This window comes from Mercenaria mercenaria, unplaced genomic scaffold (genome assembly GCF_021730395.1).
Source record: "Mercenaria mercenaria strain notata unplaced genomic scaffold, MADL_Memer_1 contig_772, whole genome shotgun sequence".
NCBI lineage: Eukaryota > Metazoa > Mollusca > Bivalvia > Venerida > Veneridae > Mercenaria > Mercenaria mercenaria.
Genome location: NW_026463673.1, coordinates 1 through 23227, shown reverse-complemented (window position 1 = coordinate 23227; position 23227 = coordinate 1). Strand labels below are relative to the sequence as shown.

Sequence of the window (23227 nt, the reverse complement as noted above, 5' to 3'; positions counted from 1 at the left end):
GCTTGAAGGCTGTTTTTGATTAACAGCACTTACAGTTTCTGAGTCGTAATCTACTCTCCTGTTTTGCTTATCAGGTTTCGACTTACCATGCATAGCTACATGGATTTGTTGGTACCTTCTTACCATTTGAATAGCTTGATGTACCTTCCTGGAGCTTGATTACAAACATATTCTCCAGCATCTTTATTCATCATGCCTTGGCAGAATTTGTTTACTGCCTTTTCAGTTGCAAATGTTTCAGGTAAACCTTTGAAAGCTCTCACAGCCATAGTAAGAACCCTATCGGCCCAGTCCTCTAACGTCTCACCAACAGTTTGAGATGATTGCATGAATTTTGCTTGAGCAGTAGCTTGTGTGTCATGCTTGTCAAATCTGTCTGTTAGTTTTTTTAAGGTTTCTTGATAGTTTATTTCTTTACCATCAGAAACTACCGAAAGATATTCTAAAGCCTTACCTTTTAGACTTAAACACAAACAGTTCAGGCATTCTTCTTCTGACCATGCGTATGTTCTTGCATATGGCTGGAATTGCATAAAAATGCTTTCAACTGCCCTTTCCATCATAGCTCAGATGTTTTGGAAGGGCACCTAATGGGTCTTTCTGTCGAATTCCGCCTTGATCACCATTTGATACTGATCTCTGTCTGACTATTATTCGAAACTGTACCTGAACGCTGATGAAGTGTTTCATCAAAGTGTAATTTAGGTTTTGGGAAACCTTTTACTGCAGATGGTAATGAAGTATATGGTGCAGTCATTGTTTGATTAATGGTAGAACTTGGCTGCCCCGGAGATGTAGTCTGGACATTGCTAGATGTCGGTGTTGATGTTTCTGGGACACTAGGTAATTTACTTACCAAGTCTTCTCTCCCGCATCAATTTGACGTGTAATTATTCTTCTAGCCGATGAGAGTAACTGCATAAAATCAGACCCCCATGTACCTTTTTTCTCTTCTGCTTTTATAGCATTCAGAAGACTATCTTGATTTTCTGGTGCATCAGGATGTTCACCAGAAGATTCTAAATGATCACCTGATGATTCCTGAGAATCATCACTTTCAGGTTCATGCAAGGTTCGATTTAGATTGAAGTCAATATTGTTCGACTTCCTCTGGAAAAGGTCTGCGGGCAATAGTTGATAAAATCTCCAGGGTGATATTCCCACTACTTTCCCTTACTGCCACTATAGCATTAGCTAGTTTCAGCTTAATGCCTGGAATAGTGACAAGTACCTCCACAGGTGCAAAATTAATGGCAATAGGTGTTGATGATGTATCTGACTTAGTTTCCGCCATTGTTTTGAAGAATATAAAACAACTTACCACAAGTGTAGACTGTTAGTTGATTTTAAACAGACCAGACCCACTACACACCTTCGTCAAACCAAGCAATACCACTGTCAAAACCGTTGGTGTACAGTCAAAACTGCCGACGTAATAAAGTAGATCTGCAAAATATAAGAATTAATTAAGAAAATGAATATATTCTCCTAATTCATAAATTGTAGTTTATCTTTTCCAAAATTTGTGATGTAGATCGAATATTCCCACTAGGTTCAGTGGAATATATTATCTTCTCGGATTAGCCGTATTTTCTTTGAAGAGTGCTGTAGGTAGATACCAAGTAAGGCTGTACGTTGATATTTTAGACCTAGGTTACGGTCTTATTCCGTTTCTGGTAGGTAACGATTAGTTTCAATCGTTACCCCTCCCACTCTTGTCGTAATTTGGTAGCGTTTGCAGCGATAATTTTTAAACCGCTGCCACCATTATAGGGTTTCTCTATAATAAATAACAATAATGGTTTACTTACTTATTGGAAATGCTTTCCCGGTGGTTGTTGAGCTACGTAGTTCGATCGATAGAATACTGAATGTATCTCTATAACGTTGAAGATGGCGTCCTCACTGCAGAGTGCGGTATACCAGAATGCCCAGTTCCCAGCTATCCCAACGTACATTGGCTCGTTTTGGCGGGTGTCGTAGGTCATTGAACATAGCCACGGGTCAGTGAACCGCAGTCACTACATGTGGTTTGATTTGTGTTTTAAGTAATGTCTCTCTTGGAATTTTAAGTGCTTTGTTGATTCCATTTTGGATGACAGTTGTAGGATAATTTCTGTTAAGAAGTGATGACATAAGTCCTTTTTAGAGTAGATTTCTGATGTAAGTATCTGAAACAATTGTCCAAACACGTCTTGCTAAATTATATGTAAGATTTGTATGTACACTGATGAGCCGATAGGCGAAACTAGTGTATGTTTGTAATTAAATACTGTTGGAAAGGCATGTGAAGTTATTTTATTTATTTAATTTATAGACTTCCATCTTATGCCGAGACTTTCCATTGACAAGTATATATGACTTATTTACCAAATGTGAATATATATATCCAAAATGTATTGTAATGCAACAATAGGAATATAAATACAGAAAAAAAGAAGAAAGTGAAGGAGATCCACCAATATTACATATGCGGTTTATTCAGATTGTCCTGTCCAATTGTGAATATAAAAGAACTCAACCGGTTTCACTGCTTGTGCAGATCTTCAGGAGTAATAATAACGTCGCATAGGAACGACGTCAAATGCCGTCAGAAGAAGGGACGTTACTCTTAACTAGTTATTTGTATTAGTTAATCATGTCTTGAATTAAGCTCTGGTTTAAATATATTGATAAAAAAATTGTTCTTTTCTTTTTGTTAAAATCGCGTTTGTAGATTGTAATTTATATAATTGGAAGATCATAAATGATGGTTGTCTTTGTCCAGCACATGTGTCGATATGTTCGCTTACATATAGCATGCGTGTATTTTTGTCTCTTATCTGTTGTCAGTGAACAGTTATGCGTTTGCGTAGAAAATCCCCTGCCTCACGACTATATTCTTTCTGGCAGCCACAACATCTAATAACGTATATTAATTCTGAACATCACATGATAAAGTGGTTTTGGTTGTAACTGATTTTCCGCTTCCAAAATTAAATGTGTTGCCCTCCAATAGATGTTGACAAAATCCACAGCTTGATCTACCACATTCCGTTACTTTTGGAACTGATATGTCTTCATCAAATTTGGCCCTTGTAAGAATTTTCTTCAGGTTGTCAGGCTGGCGTTTACTTTTAATAATGGTGTAATCCTCTACAATATTTGTCATTTTCGGATCTGTCTGTAGAATGGATAAATTATTTTTAATTGCACTGTAAAATTCTAAATTTCTAGGGTTGTGTGTGCTTATAAATGGAATTATTTTAGTATTTGTTTTCTCTTGTACTTGTCGGAAGGTCTGTTTGTCTAATCTCAAGGCTTTATCAATCCTATTTTCTATTATGTTATTTGGATAGTTTTGCATTAGAAATTCTCGCTGTTCTTTCATGCGTTCATGCAATATTACATCATTCGACACAATTGTGCAAATGCGTCTAGCCAAACAAAAAGGGATGTTTACGTTGGTATGCTTTGGATGGCAAGAATTAAAGAGTAGGTACTGCTTGCTATCGATAGGTTTGTAAAATATGTCAGTTTCGATTTTACCATATATGATTTTAACTAGTACATCTAAGAATGACAGCTCTCTTTCGTGTTATTGTATAATAAATTTTAAGACTGGATGTAACATACGGAGCATAGAATTTAGTTTCCAGTTGGCTTTGAAGTAATTTGCGAAGTCCAAACCAAATTCTGTTTCAACTTGCTGATACAAAATTTCTTCCAGATATTCAAGAGATAGTGTTGCATAGATAGGAGCGACCTTTGTTCCCATAGCTGTTCCCTTCAACTGACGATAATAGTTTCCATTGAAGAAGAATGTATTATTTCCTATGATTAATGTTGCTGCCTTTATCATGAACTCTGTTGAGAAACGTGTCGGTATATCATCTCTGTGTTTTTCTATCCAGAATTTTAGTGCTGTTATTCCTAAGTCGTGTGTGATATTAGAATATAAAGATTCTACGTCAAATGAGGCTAGTAAGTTGCCATCGGTTGTTTATTGCGGAAGAAAATTTAAAAAGTCTGTACCATCACCGAGATAACTGGAAAAATGATTTGTTAGTGGCCGTAATAAAATGTCAAGTAAACTACTTAACCTGTGAGTCTGGCAAGAAGATCCGGCAACTATTGGTCGCAGCTTCAAATCAGAAACATTTCTCACTTCGATATATATATATATTTGACAATTAAATGACTCGGCGCTAGGTGGAAGTCTATAATTACATTGTATGGGTCTGAAATAAAAAGGTTGTCATCTTTGCATCGGTAAATATGCACTCGTTCTTTAGCGGAAGAATATTGCGCTCCTAAAGTCGTGCAATCTATTTCCGCTCCAAACCTCGTGCATAGCCTATAATTATTGTGGTTACTCTAACACTGAAGTTGAATTAAGAGGGCGCCTGTGCCGATAGAAATTAACTGTGTCGAGAGGGTTCCCGTACCGTGTGCAGAGAGACAAGAGGGATCCTGTGAGGCAAATTCGAGCCGACAGAGAGGGGTCCCGTGCATTAACAAAATCGAAAGTAGAGCGTTTTTAAGGAAATATGATGAAAATAACCACATATTGTGTATTTACAAATAAGATTGGATCAACGGCTTCACATCTAAGGTACCGTATAGCGGGTTAATTCTGCGGGGTTTTATTTTTGCTAAATCTGCGGGTCGAGGCTGTCACGCAGAAGTAAATTCCGCACATTTTAACTATCAGCAGAATTTTTGACGCAGAGATAAACTTTGGTATTTCGCTTGATATAATGACCCGTTATCGTTATCTCACGAGTTTTTCGTCTGCTGTCAAGTTATTCACACCGTATCGATTGTGGTTGATTGCTTTTGTTTTAGTATCAATCTATTTTCCACGAATGAATGGTTACCGTTTCGGGCGTGTAATGTTTACAAGACTTAGTGTATATCACAAAACACTCTAGGTTTATGAAAAGTTAAACAAAGTAATTAATGTGTGTTCTAACTTTTGTAACTGAATGGACTGTGAATGGACTATGTAACTAGATTTTGCATTTGTATATATTTTTAAATAAATCGTAAATTTTTCTAAATAGAAAACGATAACGAAAACATTATAGGAAATTATTATGTCTTTATAGGTAATTCAGGGTTTACTTCATGGTAAATCAGTGTTTTCTTTATTATATAGTAAATACGTTTCAAAAGTAGTACAACTATTTTGTAACGGATAATGGTTTCACTACCCGATTCCCCTTTTCTTAATAATAACATAAACAAGTTATCGTTACAAATACCGTGCGTGAGTAGTACCAGCAGTGTTACATTTCATGAAAATGTCTTTCAAAACGAATTACCGGTACTAGACCTACAGTAGTTATTTTTAACTCTGATTTTTTAATGCACGGTAATGAAAAGAAATCAGATTTAAACATAAATCAGCTGCGCCAACTTCACTGTTCTACATTCCGACATGGATAATGCCACCAGGACATAACTGACGAGAACGATATGCATTTGAGTCGTTAATTATGACATGCTATTTCCAATGCAGAGAATTTACGTCCGGTTTATGCAAACCGCAAAAATTAATTCCTGCATTTCTCGAAGTTCGCAGAAATAAAAAATGCAGAATTAAACCTGGCCCATTTTAGGACAAAACCGCAGAATATTTTGCCCGCATAATTAACCCGATATACGGTATTAGACACTTGCTATATTCAAGGAAAGTCGTATTTAAGTTTCATCGACATCGCACAAGGTTCATCCGAGCAAGTACTTCAGGCTACATTCCAGCTTCGTTTGGACTTGTGTCAACTGATAAAACAAATGTAACGATAAAAAAGCAACGGTATATAGATACGTCTTTCCGTGGTTCATACGTTTTTTATGCATAAAAATGTGTCCAGGACGACAATTTTGATTTTCCGAGCTCCCTGACGTTGGAGTTCATTCATTACCACAAAAAGTGTCCTGTGCGTTAACAGATAGGGATCCGTATTCTCATTTACCACAGAGAGGGATCCGATATGTATATACACTGTGTAAATATTTGATGATATTCTTTTGACTTTGTATAGAACATATACAAAAAAATCTTCTTGATACATTACCGCGATCCGTAGACCAACGCTCTAACTTACTGAGCTAAGCGGGCGGGCAATATGATTATTGATCTACATGAATTTATAAACAACTGTTCTTGAAAATAACACACATGATCATTAGTAAGCCATAGAAAATGATCTGATAATCAAATGTAGAAAGCATTCACTGAGGTAAATCTGACATTCTTCCTGTAAATATCTGATGATTCTGTTTGATGCCTACCCCTTTAATATAGACTGTTGTCTGTATTTCTGTCAAGGCACAAGAGCATATTTCATTGATCTGTAATACAGAGGGAATAAACAGACTTAAATGCAGCCATTTTACATAACATTCAATATAAATTTGATATTTTTCTTGAACAGACATAGATGACTGCACCCCGAACCCTTGTCAAAATGGTGGTACATGTGCTGATGGCGTTAACACGCACACATGTACATGTGTAGACGGCTATGATGGAGCTAACTGCGAGAATAGTAAACATTCATTTACCTTCATGTTGATGTGGAACTACAGATATACAATGTAGAATGTGTTCATACTTTTCAAAATAAATATTTCTTTTGACTTTGTATAGAACATATACAAATAAATCTTCTTAATACATTATGATTAAGAAATAAACATTTCGAAACACGACAACGACATTAAGTACATTTTCAAAATTAAAATATATTTTGTGTTATAGATATAGATGACTGCGATCCAAACCCTTGTCAAAATGGCGGTACCTGTGCCGATGGCGTCAACTCGCACACCTGTACTTGTGTAGATGGCTATGATGGAGCTAACTGCGAGAATAGTATGCTTCTATTCTATTTATTTCTGTGTAATATAATAGCTATTGTGGTTATCATTAAGTTGTTAATTATTATTTTACGTATATTTATATAAAAGATTATACATTGTCAATATGATTATTGATCTATATGAATTGATATTTAACTGTTATTTATAACAACACACATGATGATTAGTAAGTCAAAGAATATGATCTGATATTCAAATGAAGAAAGCATTCACCGAGGTAAGTCTAACATTCTTCCTGTAAATATCTGATTACAATCTTTGATGCCTACCCCTGTAATGTAGACTGTTGTCTGTATTTCTGTCAAGGCACACGAAGATATTTCATTGATGTGTTATACGGAGGGAATAAACAGATTTAAATGCAGCCCTATTACATAACATTCAATATGAATTTGATATTTTTCTTCAACAGACATAGATGACTGCACTCCGAACCCTTGTCAAAATGGTGGTACATGTGCTGATGGCGTTAACACGCACACATGTACATGTGTAGACGGCTATGATGGAGCTAACTGCGAGAATAGTAAACAACCATTTACCTTCATGTTGACGTAGACCTACAGATATACAATGTTAAATGTGTTCATACTATTCAAAATAAATATTTCTTTTGACTTTTTATAGAACATATACAAATAAATTTTCTTAATACGTTATAATTGGGAAATAAACATTTCGAAACATGACAAAGACATTAAGTACATTTTAAAAAACAAGATATATTTTGTGTTATAGATATAGATGACTGCGATCCAAACCCTTGTCAAAATGGTGGTACCTGTGCCGATGGCGTCAACACGCACACCTGTACTTGTGTAGATGGCTATGATGGCGCTAACTGCGAGAATAGTACGCTTCTATTCTATTTATTTCTGTGTAGTATAATAGCTATTATTTATATCTTTAAGTTGTTAATTATTAATTTACGTATATGTATATAAAAGTTTATCTCACTATTCTAGTACACGATCTTAAATTCAAAATATAAGCAATATTCCCTGTGTTTTAGATTCCTTTACAAGTTAAAGTTCTAAGTATATTCTGATATATATTCATTGCTAAGTAAGGCACAGAACAACATTGTCAATATGATTATTGTTTGTTTGTTTGTTTTGGGTTGAACGCCGTTTTTCAACAGTATTTCAGGTATATAACGGCGGGCAGTTAACCTAACCAGTGTTCCTGGATTCTGTACCAGTACAAACCTATTCTCCGCAACTAACTGCCAACTTCCCCACATGAATCAGAGGTGGAGGACAAATGATTTCAGACACAATGTCGTTTATCAAATAGTCACGGAGAACATACGCCCCGCCCGAGTATCGAACTCGCGACCCCGCGATCCGTAGACCAACGCTCTAACCTACTGAGCTAAGCGGGCGGGCTATATGATTATTGATCTACATGAATTTATAAACAACTGTTCTTGAAAATAACACACATGATCATTAGTAAGCCATAGAAAATGATCTGATAATCAAATGTAGAAAGCATTCACTGAGGTAAATCTGACATTCTTCCTGTAAATATCTGATGATTCTGTTTGATGCCTACCCGATTATTATAGACTGTTGTCTGTATTTCTGTCAAGCCACAAGAACATATTTCATTGATCTGTAATACAGAGGGAATAAACAGACTTAAATGCAGCCTTGTTACATAACATTCAATATGAATTTGATATTTGTCTTCAACAGACATAGATGACTGCACCCCGAACCCTTGTCAAAATGGTGGTACATGTGCTGATGGCGTTAACACGCACACATGTACATGTGTAGCCGGCTATGATGGAGCTAACTGCGAGAATAGTAAACATTCATTTACCTTCATGTTGATGTGGAACTACAGATATACAATGTAGAATGTGTTCATACTTTTCAAAATAAATATTCCTTTTGCTTTGTATAGAACATATACAAATAAATATTCTTAATACATTATGATTAAGAAATAAACATTTCGAAACACGACAACGACATTAAGTACATTTTCAAAATTAAAATATATTTTGTGTTATAGATATAGATGACTGCGATCCAAACCCTTGTCAAAATGGTGGTACCTGTGCCGATGGCGTCAACACGCACACCTGTACTTGTGTAGATGGCTATGATGGCGCTAACTGCGAGAATAGTACGCCTCTTTTCTATTTATTTCTGTGTAGTATAATAGCTATTATTTACATCTTTAAGTTGTAAATCATTAATTTGCGCATATTATGTATATAAAACTTTATCTCACTATTATAGTACACGATCTTAAATTCAAAATATAAGCAATGTTCCCTGTGTTTTATATTCCTTTACATTTTAAAGTTCTAATTATATCCTGATATATATTCATTGCTAAGTAAGGCACAGGACAACATTGTCAATATGATTATTGATCTACATGAATTTATAAACAACTGTTGTTGAAAATAACACACATGATCATTAGCAAGCCATAGAAAATGATCTGATAATCAAATGTAGAAAGCATTCACTGAGGTAAATCTGACATTCTTCCTGTAAATATCTGATGATTCTGTTTGATGCCTACCCCTTTAATATAGACTGTTGTCTGTATTTCTGTCAAGGCACAAGAGCATATTTCATTGATATGTTATACAGAGGGAATGAACAGACTTAAATGCAGCCATTTTACATAACATTCAATATAAATTTGATATTTTTCTTTCACAGACATAGATGACTGCACCCCGAACCCTTGTCAAAATGGTGGTACATGTGCTGATGGCATTAACACGCACACATGTACATGTGTAGACGGCTATGATGGAGCTAACTGCGAGAATAGTAAACGTTCATTTACCTTCATGTTGATGTGGAACTACAGATATACAATGTAGAATGTGTTCATACTTTTCAAAATAAATATTTCTTTTGACTTTGTATAGAACATATACAAATAAATCTTCTTAATACATTATGATTAAGAAATAAACATTTCGAAACACGACAACGACATTAAGTACATTTTCAAAATTTAAATATATTTTGTGTTATAGATATAGATGACTGCGATCCAAACCCTTGTCAAAATGACGGTGCCTGTGCCGATGGCGTCAACTCGCACACCTGTACTTGTGTAGATGGCTATGATGGAGTTAACTGCGAGAATAGTACGCTTCTATTCTATTTATTTCTGTGTAATATAATAGCTATTGTGGTTATCATTAAGTTGTTAATTATTATTTTACGTATATTTATATAAAAGATTATACATTGTCAATATGATTATTGATCTATATGAATTGATATTTAACTGTTATTTATAACAACACACTGATGATTAGTAAGTCAAAGAAATGACTGATATTCAAATGAAGAAAGCATTCACCGAGGGAAGTCTAACATTTTTCCTGTAAATATCTGATTACAATCTTTGATGCCTACCCTGTAATGTAACTGTTGTCTGTTTTCTGTCAAGCCACACGAAGATATTTCATTGATGTGTTATACGGAGGGTATAAACAGATTTAAATGCAGCCCTACAACATAACTTTAAAATGAATTTGATATTTTTCTTCAACAGACATAGATGACTTGCACTCCGAACCCTTGTCAAAATGGTGGTACATGTGCTGGGTGGCGTTAACAAAGCACACATGTACATGTGTAGACGGCTATGATGGAGCGAACGCGAGAATAGTAAGCAACCATTTACCTTCATGTTGACGTAGACCTACAGATATACAATGTTAAATGTTTCATACTATTCAAAATAAATATTTCTTTTGACTTTTTATAGAACATATACAAATAAATTTTCTTAATACGTTATAATTGGAAATAAACATTTCGAAACATGACAAAGACATTAAGTAATTTTAAAAAACAAGATATATTTTGTGTTATAGATATAGATACTGCGATCCAAACCCTTGTCAAAATGGGGGTACCTGTGCCGATGGGGGTCCCCAAAGCACACCTGTACTTTTGTAGATGGCTATGATGGCGCTAACTGCGAGAATAGTACGCTTCTATTCTATTTATTTCTGTGTATATAATAGCTATATTTATATGTTTAAGCTGTTAATTATTAATTTACGTATATATATATAAAAGTTTATCTCACTATTCTAGTACACGATCTTAAATTCAAAATATAAACAATATTCCCTGTGTTTTAGATTCCTTTACAAGTTAAAGTTCTAAGTATATTCTGATATATATTCATTGCAAAGTAAGGCACATAACAACATTGTCAATATGATTATTGATCTACATGAATTTATAAACAACTGTTTTTGAAAAAAACACGCATGATCATTTGTAAGCCATAGAAAATGATCTGAAAAATCAAATGTAGAAAGCATTCCCCTGGTAAATCTGACATTCTTCCTGTAAATATCTGATGATTCTGTTTGATGCCTACCCGATTATTATAGACTGTTGTCTGTATTTCGTCAAGCCACAAAACATATTTCATTGATCTGTAAAACAGAGGAATAAACAGACTTAAATGCAGCCTTGTTACATAACATTCAATTTGAATTTTATATTGGTCTTCAACAGACATAGATGACTGCACCCCGAACCTTGTCAAAATGGTGGTACATGTGCTGATGGCGTTAACACGCACACATGTACATGTGTAGACGGCAATGATGGAGCTAACTGCGAGAATAGTAAACATTCATTTACCTTCATGTTGATGTGGAACTACAGATATACAAAGTAGAATGTGTTCATACTTTTCAAAATAAATATTCCTTTTGCTTTGTATAGAACATATACAAATAAATCTTCTTAATACATTATGATTAAGAAATAAACATTTCGAAACGCGACTGCGACATTAAATACATTTTCAAAATTAAAATATATTTTGTGTTATAGATATAGATGACTGCGATCCAAACCCTTGTCAAAATGGTGGTACCTGTGCCGATGGCGTCAACACGCACACCTGACTTGTGTAATGGCTATGATGGCGCTAACTGCGAAATAGTACGCCTCTTTTCTATTTATTTCGTGAGTATAATAAACTATTATTTACATCTTTAAGTTGTAAATCATTAATTTGCGCATATTAAGTATATAAAACTTTATCTCACTATTATAGTACACGATCTTAAATTCAAAATATAAGCAATGTTCCCTGTGTTTTATTTTCCTTTACATTTAAAGTTCTAATTATAAACCTGATATATATTCATTGCTAAGTAAGGCACAGGACAACATTGCAATATGATTATTGATCTACCCTGAATTTAAAACAACTGTTGTTGAAAATAACACACATGATCATTAGCAAGCCATAGAAAATGATCTGATTAATCAAATATAGAAGGCATTCACTGAGGGAAAAACTGACATTCTTCCTGTAAATATCTGATGATTCTGTTTGATGCCTACCCTTTAATTAGACTGTTGTCTGTATTTCTGTCAAGGCACAAGAAATTTCATTGATTGTTATACGAGGGAATAACAGACTTAAATTTCAGCCATTTTACATAAAAATTCAATATAAATTTGATATTTTTCTTACAGACATAGATGACTGCACCCCCAACCCTTGTCCCAAAAAGGTGGTACATGTGCTGATGGCTTAAAAACGCACACATGTTTCATGTGTAGACGGCTTGATGGAGCTAACTGCGAGAATAGTAAACTTCATTTTCCTTCATGTTGAGTGGAACTACAGATATACAATGTAGAATGTGTTCATACTTTTCAAAATAAATTTTTTTGACTTTTATAGAACATATAAAATAATCTTTTTAATACATTATGATTAAGAAATAAAAATTTCGAAACACGACAACGACATTAAGTACATTTTCAAAATTAAATATATTTTGTGTTATAGATATAGATGACTGCGATCCCAAAACCCCTTTTCAAAATGCGGTCCTGTGCCGATGGCGTCAACTCGCACACCTGTACTTGTGTAGATGGCTTATGATGGAGTTAACTGCGAGAATAGTACGCTTCCTATTCTATTTATTTCTGTGTAATATAATAGCTATTGTGGTATCCCTGTCCCGAGGGCGTAAACACGCACACCTGTATTGTGTAGATGGCTATGATGGCGCTAACTGCGAGAATAGTACGCTTCTATTTTTTTTATTTCTGTGTAGTATAATAGCTTTTTTTTATATCTTTAAGTTGTAAATCATTAATTTTCGTATATTATGTATATAAAAGTTTATCTCACTATTCAAGTACACGATCTTAAATTCAAAATATAAGCAATGTTCCCTGTGTTTTATATTCCTTTACATTTTAAAGTTCTAAATATATTCTGATATATATATTCATTTTGATGTGTTATACCGAGATAATAAACCGATTTAAATGCAGCCCTATTATATAACATTCAATATGAATTTGATACTTTTCTTCAACAGACATAGATGACTGCACTCCGAACCCTTGTCAAAATGGTGGTACATGTGCTGATGGCGTTAACACGCACACATGTACATGTGTAGACGGCTATGATGGAGACAACTGCGAGAATAGTAAACAACCATTTACCTTCATGTTGACGTAGACCTACAGATATACAATGTTAAATGTGTTCATACTATTCAAAATAAATATTTCTTTTGACTTTTTATAGAACATATAAAAATAAATCTTCTTAATACGTTATAATTGGGAAATAAACATTTGGAAGCATGGCAAAGACATTAAGTACTTTTAAAAAACAGGATATATTTTGTGTTATAGATATAGATGACTGCGATCCAAACCCTTGTCAAAATGGTGGTACCTGTGCCGATGGCGTGAACACGCACACTTGTACTTGTGTAGATGGCTATGATGGAGCTAACTGCGAGAATAGTATGCTTCTGTTTTATTCATTTTTGTGGAATATAATAGCTATTCTGTTATCTTTAAGTTGTTAATTATTATTTTACGTATATTTATATAAATGATTATTCGTTTTCAATATGATTATTGATCTATATGAATTGATATTGATGTTTGTTTGTTCTGGGTTTAACGCCGTTTTTCAACAGTATTTCAGTCATGTAACGGCGGGCAGTTAACCTAACCAGTATTCCTGAATTCTGTACCAGTACAAACCTGTTCTCCGCAAGTAACTTCCAACTTCCCCACATGAATCAGAGGTGGAGGACTAATGATTTCAGACACAATGTTGTTTATCAAATAGTCACGGAGAACATACGCCCCGCCCGAGGATCGAACTCGCGACCCCGAGATCCGTAGACCAACGCTCTTACCTACTGAGCTAAGTGGGCGGGCCGATCAATTGATATTTAACTGTTATTTATCACAACACACATGATGATTGGTAAGCCAAATAATATGATCTAATATTCAAATGTAGAAAGCATTCACCGAGGTAAATCTAACATTCTTCCTGTAAATATCTGATTATACTCTTTGATCCCTACCCCTGTAATGTAGACTGTTGTCTGTATTTCTGTCAAGGCACAAGAACATATTTCATTGATGTGTTACACTTAGGGAATAAACAGATTTAAGTGCAGCCCTATTACATAACATTCAATATGAATTTGATATTTTTCTTCAACAGACATAGATGACTGCACTCCGAACCTTTGTCAAAATGGTGGTACATGTGTGATGGCGTTAACACGCACACATGTACATGTGTAGATGGCTATGATGGAGCTAACTGGAGAATAGTAAACAACCATTTACCTTCATGTTGACGTAGACCTACAGATATACAATTTTAAATGTGTTCATACTATTCAAAATAAATATTGCTTTTGACTTCTTATAGAATATATACAAATAAATCTTCTTAATACGTTATAATTGGGAAATAAACATTTCGAAACATGACAAAGACATTAAGTACATTTTAAAAAACAAGATATATTTTGTGTTATAGATATAGATGACTGCGATCCAAACCCTTGTCAAAATGGTGGTACCTGTGCCGATGGCGTCAACACGCACACCTGTACTTGTGTAGATGGCTATGATGGCGCTAACTGCGAGAATAGTACGCTTCTATTTTTTTTATTTCTGTGTAGTATAATAGCTTTTTTTTATATCTTTAAGTTGTAAATCATTAATTTTCGTATATTATGTATATAAAAGTTTATCTCACTATTCTAGTACACGATCTTAAATTCAAAATATAAGCAATGTTCCCTGTGTTTTATATTCCTTTACATTTTAAAGTTCTAAATATATTCTGATATATATATTCATTTTGATGTGTTATACGGAGATAATAAACAGATTTAAATGCAGCCCTATTATATAACATTCAATATGAATTTGATACTTTTCTTCAACAGACATAGATGACTGCACTCCGAACCCTTGTCAAAATGGTGGTACATGTGCTGATGGCGTTAACACGCACACATGTACATGTGTAGACGGCTATGATGGAGATAACTGCGAGAATAGTAAACAACCATTTACCTTCATGTTGACGTAGACCTACAGATATACAATGTTAAATGTGTTCATACTATTCAAAATAAATATTTCTTTTGACTTTTTATAGAACATATACAAATAAATCTTCTTAATACGTTATAATTGAGAAATAAACATTTGGAAGCATGGCAAAGACATTAAGTACTTTTAACAAAAAAAGGATATATTTTGTGTTATAGATATAGATGACTGCGATCCAAACCCTTGTCAAAATGGTGGTACCTGTGCCGATGGCGACAACTCGCACACCTGTACTTGTGTAGATGGCTATGATGGAGCTAACTGCGACAACAGTATGCTTCTATTCTATTTATTTCTGTGTAATATAATAGCTATTGTGGTTATCATTAAGTTGTTAATTATTATTTTACGTAAATTGATATAAAAGTTTATACATTGTCAGTATGATTATTGATCTATATGAATTGATATTTAACTGTTATTTATAACAACACACATGATGATTAGTAAGTCAAAGAATATGATCTGATATTCAAATGAAGAAAGCATTCACCGAGGTAAGTCTAACATTCTTCCTGTAAATATGTAAATATCTGATTACAATCTTTGATGCCTACCCCTGTAATGTAGACTGTTGTCTGTATTTCTGTCAAGCCACAAGAACATATTTCATTGATCTGTAATACGGAGGGAATAAACAGATTTAAATGCTGCCCTATTACATAACATTCAATATGAATTTGATATTTTTCTTCAACAGACATAGATGACTGCACTCCGAACCCTTGTCAAAATGGTGGTACATGTGCTGATGGCGTTAACACGCACACATGTACATGTGTAGACGGCTATGATGGATCTAACTGCGAGAATAGTAAACAACCATTTACCTTCATGTTGACATAGACCTATAGATATACAATGTTAAATGTGTTCATACTATTCAAAATGAATATTTCTTTTGACTTTTTATTGAAGATATACAAATAAATTTTCTTAATACGTTATAATTGGGAAATAAACGTTTCGAAACATGACAAAGACATTAAGTGCGTTTTAAATAACAAGATATATTTTGTGTTATAGATATAGATGACTGCGATCCAAACCCTTGTCAAAATGGTGGTACCTGTGCCGATGGCGTCAACACGCACACCTGTACTTGTGTAGATGGCTATGATGGAGCTAACTGCGAGAATAGTATGCTTCTATTCTATTTATTTCTGTGTAATATAATAGCTGTTGCGATTATCATTAAGTTGTTAATTATTATTTTACGTATATTTATATAAAAGATTATACATTGTCAATATGATTATTGATCTATATAAATTGATATTTAACTGGTATTTATAACAACACACATGATAATTAGTATGTCAGGGAATATGATCTGATATTCAAATGAAGAAAGCATTCACCGAGGTAAGTCTAACATTCTTCCTGTAAATATCTGATTACAATCTTTGATGCCTACCCCTGTAATGTAGACTGTTGTCTGTATTTCTGTCAAGGCATACGAAGATATTTCATTCATGTGTTATACGGAGGGAATAAACAAATTTAAATGTTGCCCTATTACTAAACATTCAATATGAATTTGATATTTTACTTCAACAGACATGATGAATGCACCCGAACCTTGTCAAAATGGTGGTACATGTGCTGATGGCGTTAACACGCACACATGTACATGTGTAGACGGCTATGATGGAGCTAACTGCGAGAATAGTAAACAACCATTTACCTTCATGTTGACGTAGACCTACAGATATACAATGTTAAATGTGTTCATACTATTCAAAATAAATATTTCTTTTGACTTTTTATAGAACATATACAAATAAATTTTCTTAATACGTTATAATTGGGAAATAAACATTTCGAAACATGACAAAGTCATTAAGTACATTTTAAAAAACAAGATATATTTTGTGTTATAGATATAGATGACTGCGATCCAAACCCTTGTCAAAATGGTGGTACCTGTGCCGATGGCGTCAACACGCACACCTGTACTTGTGTAGATGGCTATGATGGCGCTAACTGCGAGAATAGTACGTTTCTATTCTATTTATTTCTGTGTAGTATAATAGCTATTATTTATATCTTTAAGTTGTAAATCATTAATTTACGTATATTATGTATATAAAAGTTTATCTCACTATTCTAGTACACGATCTTAAATTCAAAATATAAGCAATGTTCCCTGTGTTTTATATTCTTTTACATTTTAAAGTTCTAAGTATATTCTGATATATATTCATTGCTAATTAAGGCACAGAACAACATTGTCAATATGATTATTGATCTACATGAATTTATAAACAACTGTTCTTGAAAATAATACACATGATCATTAGTAAGTCATAGAAAATGATCTGATAATCAAATGTAGGAAGGATTCACTGAGGTAAATCTGACATTCTTCCTGTAAATATCTGATGATTCTGTTTGATGACTACCCCTTTAATATAGACTGTTGTCTGTATTTCTGTCAAGCCACAAGAACATATTTCATTGATCTGTAAACATTCATTTACCTTCATGTTAATGTAGAACTACAGATATACAATGTAGAATGTGTTCATTATTAGTATTATATACCACATTTATATAGCAGTCTTTTCATATAAAAATACGTTCAAAAGTGCTTTACATAAAAACATTTATATAATGCTCAATAAAAAATGGCAACTGAACTATTATAGAAGAACTTAAAATTACATTACGGTAATAAGATACAAAGCATTTTAAATTGGAAGGTAGGCAGATTAAAACATGAAACAAAAATACAATATCATAAAACATTAACTGACCTATCAAAGACACAGGTCACAGCAGAATAGAACAGAAGATATCTTACATTTTGAACAGACAGAATTAAACGGTATATGATGTCTGCGAAATGCATCACAGCATGCAAACCGTCCCGGATGATTGGGTCAATCCCCACCTAAACGGTCCGGAGAACATCCATGATACATCCCACAGAAAAAACACCGCTAACATCATTCTGTCACACTGAAGTTCTTAATTAAAGTAATTAATTGGCCGGCAAAGTACCTACATTATAAATCAGGTAATCAGTGAGATATTAGTTCCCAAAGAATTGTATGAAATAATGCGTCTTTAGCGCTTTTTTGAAACTTTGTACGGTCTTGCACTCTCTTATGCCAGATGGAAGGGCATTCCATAATCTCGCAGCAGCTGTCTGAATGCTCCTTTCACCAAATCGCATTGTTCGACAATTGGGCACCACTAGTTTTAATGCATTATTCTGCGATCTCAGATTTCTGGATTGTGTATATATTTCTAGCATGTTCGCTACATAAGCTGGTGATTGATCTTTGAGTGCCTTATATGTATGTGTTATAATTTTGTATTCTACCCTACATTTCACAGGAAGCCAATGGAGTTCACGCAGAACAGGCGTTATATGGTCGTATCTGGATGTTCTGGTTACTATTCTAGCTGCCGTGTTTTGGACATATTGCAGTTTGTTCATTGACTGTTTTGGAATTCCATATAGAAGAGAGTTGCAATAATCCAAACGTGATGTAACAAGAGAGTTGATTAGAGATTTGGTTGCGTTTGCGGTTATATATTGTCTGATGTGACTAATTTGCCGCAACTGTGCATAGGAATTCCTACACACACTATTCACATGTTGCTCCATCCTCATGTTCGAATCCAGGAAAGCACCGAGGTTCCTGACACTGCCTGATTGTTTGATTTCAGAGCCGTCCACTTTCACAGATATGTTTGAAACAGATTGTGTCTTGTGTTCAGATGAAAATATGATTAATTCTGTTTTTTCAGCATTGCGTTTCAACATGTTAGTATTCATCCAACTTACTATATCCTTAAAACAACTTTCAACGCGATGAATGGTCTCTTCAATAGACATTTTGTTTATTGGTTTGAAGGATTGATATAACTGCGAATCGTCCGCATAGAAATGATTGTTCAGTCCGTGCTTTCTGCAGATAGCTCCGACTGGTTTTGTGTACATTGTGTAGTTCTTTGGCCCCATGACAGACCCTTGGGGCACACTTTACTTCATTAGCACTGGTTGTGATAGCTCGCCATCTATGCATACGGTCTGGTAGCAGTCACTAAAGTATGACATCATCCATGCGAGTGGCCTGCCTGTAACACCAAAGTGACGTTCAAGGCGATGAATCAACGTCCCGTGGTCAATAGTGTCAAATGCTGCAGAGAGATCAAATATCACAAGAATAGTCACATTGTTCTTATCCAACGACTGAAGAATGTCAATTTGGACTTTTAATAGGGCGGTTTCGGTTGAGTGGAATTTTTTATAAGCAGATTGATTAACTTCGTGGAGTTCGTTGTTCCTCAGATGATTTTCAATTCGAACATCTACCACTTTTCTAAGATTTTAGACAGAAACGGCAAGTTTGACACAGGTCTATAGTTTTTCAGGACATTAGAATCTAGGCTTGGCTTTTTTAGAAGAGGTCTTATTCGTGAATGTTTGAACGCTTTGGGCACATACGCAGCATCTAGAGATGCATTCATAATTTTTGTTATCACTGGTGTTAGTTCGTCAAGATATTCTTTTAATAACCATGTTGGGATAGGATCTAGTTCACATTATTTGTTCGCTGACTTTTTGATAATTGATTTCACTTCGTCTTCTGAGGTTTGAGTAAACTCTACATAACTGACACCTGTGTATTCAGTTTCTATGTCATCTAAATCAGAAACAGATTGTGTTTGCGATGCTATATCGATTCTGATTGTTTCGATCTTTCCAATAAAGAAGTCACTGAAATCGTGTGCGATATGCTGTGGAGATGAATGTGATGGTAAAATCACCTCATTTGTATCGCCAAGAATATTTTTGGTAATCTTTGATAAACTCTTATGATCACTGCCACATGAGTCAGTTCTGCCTGTATAGTATTCAACACGAGCTTGTTTTAGCATCTTATTCACTTCAGCACACTGTGTTCGGTAAATTTGGTGATCGATTGTGAGCTTACTTTCACGCCATTTTCGTTCTAATTTTCGTTTCTGATGTTTTGCTTTGTGGAGTTGCTCGGTATACCAAGGACATGAAGGTCTTAACACAATAGTCATGGTAGTCAAAGGGGCGTGTTTTTCTACTATAGAAATTAGCTGATTTGAATATTCCTCCACAAATTCATCGATATCAGTATCAGATGGAGTGCACTGTGTGTTAAAGAAATCTATTCTTCGTATGTCTTCTCGAAATGAGTCAATGTCGATTGAACGTAATTTCCTGTACGACACAGTATTTCGTACTGGGGGTGGTTTGGAAGCTTTAGCGTCAAATATCACAGCAAAATGATCATGTGACATCTTTCCATTTGAATCAGAGAGTCCAGGATCTATGACCTCGATATTTTGAAACCGTGACATCATTATCTCTGGTTATCACTACATCCAACGTATGCACAGCTACATGTGTTGGTTCTTGTACATGTTGACACATGCTACATGCATCTAGACAGCTTGTAAACGTTTTTGTGTCACTATTTTCCGGTAAATCAAGATGGAAGTTAAGGTCCCCTACAATGATGGTGGTCTTGCCAATTGTAGCATATTTAGTAAAGAAATTGGGCCATTCTTGCTCCAGGAAAAAAGTTGTGTTTAAACCGTTTTCTTTGGAAGGGGGTGGTCTGTATATAATGGCAAGCCGTAGGCCTATGGAGTGTCCGCCTGTAACTATATTGCAATCCATATACTCAAATCGGGAAAATTCGTTGTCTTTGCTTGATGTGACAATGTTCACTTGTATGGCTCTCTTGTGAATAATCGCGTTCATACTTTTCAAAATAAATATTTCTTTTGACTTTGTATAGAACATATACAAATAAATTTTCTTAATCAATTATGATTAAGAAATAAACATTTCGAAACACGACAACGACATTTAAGTTCATTTTCAAAATTAAAATATATTTTGTGTTATAGATATAGATGACTGCGATCCAAACCCTTGTCAAAATGGCGGTACCTGTGCCGATGGCGTCAACTCGCACACCTGTACTTGTGTAGATGGCTATGATGGAGCTAAATGCGAGAATAGTATGCTTCTATTCTATTTATTTCTGTGTAATATAATAGCTATTGTAGTTATCATTAAGTTGTTAATTATTATTTAACGTATATTTATATAAAAGATTATACATTGTCAATATGATTATTGATCTATATGAATTGATATTTAACTGTTATTTATAACAACACACATGATGATTAGTAAGTCAAAGAATATGATCTGATATTCAAATGAAGAAAGCATTCACCGAGGTAAGTCTAACATTCTTCCTGTAAATATCTGATTACAATCTTTGATGCCTACCCCTGTAACGTAGACTGTTGTCTGTATTTCTGTCAAGGCACACGAAGATATTTCATTCATGTACTATACGGAGGGAATAAACAGATTTAAATGCAGCCCTATTACATAACATTCTATTTGAATTTGATATTTTTCTTCAACAGACATAGATGACTGCACTCCAATACCTTGTCAAAATGGTGGTACATGTGCTGATGGCGTCAACACGCACACATGTACATGTGTAGACGGCTATGATGGAGCTAACTGCGAGAATAGTAAACAGCCATTTACCTTCATGTTGACGTAGACCTACAGATATACCATGTTAAATGTGTTTTATACTATTCAAAAAAAATATTTTTTTTGCTTTTTATAGAACAAAACCAAAAATTTTTTTTAAATACGTTATAAGGGGAAAAAAAAACATTTCAAAAAATGACAAAAAAATTAAAGTACTTTTTTAAAAAACAAGATTACTTTGTTTTATAGATATAGATGACGCGATCCAACCCCTTGTAAAAAATGGGGGGCCTGTGCCGTGGCTCAACACGCACCTTACTTGTTAGATGGCTATGATGGCCTAACTGCGAAAAATAGTACGCTTTTTTTATTTATTCTGTGTAGTATAATAGCTTTATTTAATCTTTAAGTTGAAAATCTTTAAAATTTACTTTATTAGTATATAAAGTTGATCCATATTCTAGAAAACATTTTAAAAATTCAAATAAAGCAATTTTCACTGTGTTTTATACCCTTTCATTTTAAATTTCTAAGTATACCCTGATATATATTCATTGCAAGTGGGCACAGAACAACATTGTCTATGATTTTTAAAATTACATAAATTTTATAAAAAACGTCTTGAAAAAACACCGATTTTTTGTAACCATAGAAAATGATCTGAAAATCAAATGTAGAAAGCATCATGAGGAAAATCGAATCTTCCTGTAAATATCTGAGATTTGTTTGATCCCAAACCCTTTAATATAGAGTTGTCGTATTTCTGTAAAAGCCACTAGAAAATATTTCTTTATCTGTAATACAGAGGGAATAAACAGTTTAAATGCAGCCTTTTTTACTAACATTCAATATAAAATTTGTATTTTTCTTCAAGACATAGATGACTGCACCCCAAACCCTTGTCAAAATGGTGGTAATGTGCTGATGGCGTTAACACGCAAAATGTAATTGTAGACGGCTATGATGGAGCAAACTGCGAGAATGTAAAATTCTTTTCCCCTTATGTTGATGTAGAACTACAGATATAAAATGTAAAATGTTTATATTTTCAAAAAAATATTTTTTTTGACTTTGTATGAAATATACAAATAAATTTCTTAATACATTATGATTTAGAAATAAACATTTCGAAACACGAAAGCATTAAGTACTTTTCAAAAAAAAATATATTTTGTGTTTTAGATATAGAGGGGCTGCGATCCCAAAACCCCGTTAAATGGGGTACCTGCCGATGGCGCAACTCGCACACCTGACTTGTTAGGGGGTATGATGGAGCTACGCGAGAATGGTATGTTTATTTATTTTTTTGTGTAATAAATAGCTATTGTGGTTATCATTAAGTTTTTAAATTTTTATTTTAGTTAAAATTTTTTATAAAAGATTATACATTGTCAATATGATTTTT

The 23227-nt window shown here is 34.1% G+C and overlaps 1 protein-coding gene across 1 annotated transcript; it reads left to right on the top strand.

Moving 5' to 3' along the window:
- Positions 1-3839: 3839 nt before the first annotated feature.
- Positions 3840-21323, top strand: LOC128554818 (fibropellin-1-like; the record flags this gene model as incomplete). The annotated part of the gene is made up of 18 exons (XM_053536130.1): positions 3840-3963; positions 6423-6536; positions 6749-6862; positions 7283-7396; positions 7609-7722; positions 8896-9009; positions 9561-9674; positions 9887-10000; positions 13235-13348; positions 13560-13673; positions 14719-14832; positions 15134-15247; positions 15461-15574; positions 16003-16116; positions 16329-16442; positions 16863-16973; positions 17186-17299; positions 21210-21323. Coding segments are annotated over exons 1-18 (2059 nt in total), but the record flags the coding sequence as incomplete, so codon positions are not given.
- Between the last annotated feature and the right edge of the window lie 1904 nt (positions 21324-23227).